Raw genomic sequence first — 3760 nt, 5'->3', positions numbered from 1 at the left:
TACTACTTTGCTTGAGGCACTCAGCATTTTTGAATGCCTGGGCAGAAATATAGTTTTTTAAATAAAGCCAACCCCTGAGAGAGGAGGGGGCGAGGGGAGGGGGTGGTTAGATACGGGAGAAGGAGTTTTTTGTTAATCCAAAGAGAGGAAAATAACACTTTCTTTTTGTGTTTAAATTTTCCCGTCCGTCTGCGCCATCTTTTGACATGAGTGAAATCGGGATGTGTCCTATGGGTGTTGGGGTGGGTGTGGAGCTGATGTTCTTTCAACTCTCAGATCTGCGGTTCTGATCTCCTTCAGCCCAGCAGAGTGCAGGGACGACTTCGTGAGGGACAGTGGGAATGATTCCTCTTTCTATTTTCTTTCCCACATCACTTCATTTGTTCTGTTAATTGTATCCTGATGAGAGACGCAGAAACTCCTTCTCCGGTGGCAGTCGGGAAATTGTCTGAATAATGTCTGAATAAGTGTTTCTGGAGGGGGACAAGAAAGCAATCACAGCTTTTCTTTCACAGAGAAGCAGAAAGTTTCCCAAGGAAGGTGACTACAGAGAAGACTGACTCAAAGGAAATCTTTTTAATGATGTTTTTTTTAAAAGAAACAAAACAGACCCCTTTCTGAAACAAAAATTAGATCATGGATTGAAGGCAGATCTGAACTTTCTGATGGAAGCCGATGCTGTTTTCTAAATACAGTTGGGAGCTCGGTAATCACATGGTGGTAGATGAGACTCTTCCTTTCCTGTTGCCCTCAGTTTCCTGCGAGGCACCATTTTAGACAAATCTGCTGGAGGGGATGCTGGGTTTTGTGGCTGTGTCCCACCCTGTCAGTTAATACCCGCCTGAGGGCTGCTGGAGCCTCTGCTGGCTGGCTGGCAGCCACGTGGGTCTCTTCCTTGTGGAGGGCAGCATCCCTCAGCATCCCAGTCCCTCTGTCCCCTCTGCTCGCCCTGCCAGCTCTGGCACTGGACCTTTCTGCCACGGCTGCCCATGGCTGGGCTGTACCAGAAGCATCCCTGGTTTGATTCTGATTCTCCCTTGCCTACTTAGCACACCTCTGTAGGAAAGAAAAGATATAACAGGAACCATGAAGAAGGGAGCAAGGCAGGGGCAAAATTGATGTGGGGAAGCAGAGAGCCGTAGATTTCAGCGTTAACCGTTGCCTGTAAAAAACCACTGCCCCCTGGGTTGGGTAAGGGTAGCCCAGAACTTGGGTTGAAAGAGAAAGTCTCAAGGGGAAGCATATTTAGATATGCAACCACAGTGCCTCAAGATAGATGTGACTCAGTGACTTCCCAAAACACGGATTTCAGATAAATATCACATTACTGGCCTTCTTGTACTTTTCCCTTGCTTTTTCTAAGGCAGTCCTTGACGTTTTGAATTGAAACCCCGCTGTGACACACCCACTTCAGTTTCCAAGGAAGGCATGCAGGTGGTGAAGGTCGAGAGGGAACGTTTGCTTTCTCCTGATGTCCCCAAGGACCCCCTAGGCTCCGAAGCCCGAAGAAGCCAGAACATCTGGCCCATTTCAGCAGTTTATTCGCAAGTTCAGCCAGTCATCTGGGTGTTTTGTCTATATAGTGCCAAACATCTGGGTTGACTTTTTTTTTTTTTAACCAGACTTACTAGATGTTTTGGCATTGTGTAGACAAGAATTCAATTTTTTAATAGTTATTTCTCTACTCATCTGAGATTCTTAGTAACTGGTGCTCTGGTACAATGAAGGAAAGAGATGGAAGGCTTTTTTTTTTTTTTTGCTGATTGCTTTCCTCTTTGGAGGTATCTGCACCGCTCGAAATCAGTGGTTTGACTGCTTTGCTTTTTCACTAGTAGATGAAATTGACCAAAATAATATGGTGTGTGGGTTTCACAAAACACAACTTTGGCTCCAATTCATTTTAAAAGAATTAGAATTTTAATGTTTTTTGCAAGACCTTAAAAACAGAGAATTGAGTGGCTCTTAAACACAACTTACGAGGATTAGGTTATGTCTGGATTTTCATACTTAGCCTTTCAAATGTAAGATCCTCTGTGTCAGGGTGGAGGGCTTCTTCCTATAGTTATTTACGGTCTGCTCGTGGGACTTTCACTTTTCCCTGGGGAAATCTTACCTTCACTGATAGTGTTATCATCCTGGCAACTGCCATGAAAAGAGCTGGGTTTTGCCCCCATGTTCAAGTTTCCTGTCCATCTTGATGGATAATGTACCCTCAGATTTTATTTTATGGCCATATTGAAGACAATTTTTGTGTCTTCTATAAAACTCAAGGTGAGGACATCCATTATATTTTCAACGTCTCAAATAGAGGACTCTGGGTAATATTCCAAGTGCATTTTAGCACAGGGAAAAGGCTTTGTCTCATTAGGATGTATGTTTCCCTTTTTGCCAAGGCTGCAAGGGAGCTTCAAGCTTAACTTAGTTTTCAAATGTTTTAACTCTTACATTGCAGGCATTTAACAAAACAATATCCCTTCTCTAATTAAATGTTTTTAGAACCTCTCTTTTTTTTTTTTTTAAGATCCTCTATAAACACATTTATTTGCTACTGAAAATTGAAACAGCACATCAAACATTTTTATTGCAATTCAACGTGCTGTTCTAACAATGCTGTGGCCAAGCCACCCAACGTTATATTCTTCACTTTCCTTCCACACAAGTTAATTTGTTTCACAAAGTGGAACTAAAATATATTCAAGTCATTCAAATGCAAGCTACATAGATTCCTTATAAGTTACTGTATTAAGGTAGAAAAGAGATGCAAGAAAAAAAGACAACACAGAACTTATAGATTATCAAAATATTGGTACACAATCTTTCCCAAGCTTCATAATGATCCTAAAATTACCAGGACGAAAAAATAGTACAAGAATAAGGTTTATGGTTCCTTCGACTCCGTGTCATAATTACTGTAATACTTATTGTTGTAATAATTCTCATAATTATCCTCAGAAGGATCTCTATGAAACCGGCAAAAACGACAGCTACATCTAAATCTTTGCCCTCTTGATTGAGTCTCAACATCATTCTGCCATGGTTCTCTTTCAGAGTCAGACCGAGGAACTCCTTTGCCGTAGCGTTTTTTAATGGATTGAATCAGCCGTTCCATCTTATCTCTCCGATCGGTTAACACGGTCCTCACCCCTCTCCTATAGGGTATGTTTTCACCAAGTAACCGCCCAGTTGGTTGAGGTAGACATTCTGGTAGAATGAATGGCAATTGGATGCTAGGGTTGAGCGTCAATCTACTGAGGTCCTTTATTAACACTTCAGACATAGGTTCAGAGGCAACTGGAATTGCCTGGGAATTTTCATCGATGGACATTTGAGGAGACTCCAGGGTCCAGGTTGGGTTAACCTCAGATGAATCCATTGGGAGTCTTGTCACAGCTTGAAGCTTCTCCTAGACTTTTGGGTTCCAGTGGAAGGTGATGCCTTAGACTCAAATTGCTAGAAAGTAGCCTGGGAGAACTATAGGGCTAAGAAAGAGGGAGAAAAATCGAAGCTAACACCGTGGTGAGAGAAGAATCCAACCGAACCTCTCTTTTTAATTTTCTATTCTGAGTCATTTTATTGCATTATAATGTTGCAAGCTCAGTGCCTAAAGTTCTAAAGTATTGGTAATTATATATGTAAATACATAAAGTAAGTATGTAAAGGATAGCTACCACTAAGAAAAAAGAAGCATACAGGATATTATCCATATTGAACATTTATTGAAATGTGTATAAATAATATAAATTAAGCACTATATAATCAA

The 3760-nt window shown here is 41.4% G+C and overlaps 1 protein-coding gene across 1 annotated transcript; it reads right to left on the bottom strand.

Annotated features, from left to right (window-relative positions):
* Positions 1-2878: 2878 nt before the first annotated feature.
* LOC137232893 (developmental pluripotency-associated protein 3-like) lies at positions 2879-3373 on the bottom strand. The gene has a single exon (XM_067755752.1). The coding sequence runs from the start codon at positions 3371-3373 to the stop codon at positions 2879-2881; it is 495 nt and encodes a 164-aa protein (XP_067611853.1).
* Positions 3374-3760: the final 387 nt, after the last annotated feature.

Source organism: Pseudorca crassidens, chromosome 10 (assembly GCF_039906515.1).
Source record: "Pseudorca crassidens isolate mPseCra1 chromosome 10, mPseCra1.hap1, whole genome shotgun sequence".
Lineage (NCBI taxonomy): Eukaryota > Metazoa > Chordata > Mammalia > Artiodactyla > Delphinidae > Pseudorca > Pseudorca crassidens.
Note: the sequence above shows the minus strand (reverse complement) of the source record. Positions and strands in the feature narration are given on the sequence as shown.

Bases quoted from the DNA above. Each gene is read 5' to 3' on its own strand.
- LOC137232893 (XM_067755752.1), bottom strand. From the start codon at position 3,373: ATGGATTCATCTGAGGTTAACCCAACCTGGACCCTGGAGTCTCCTCAA.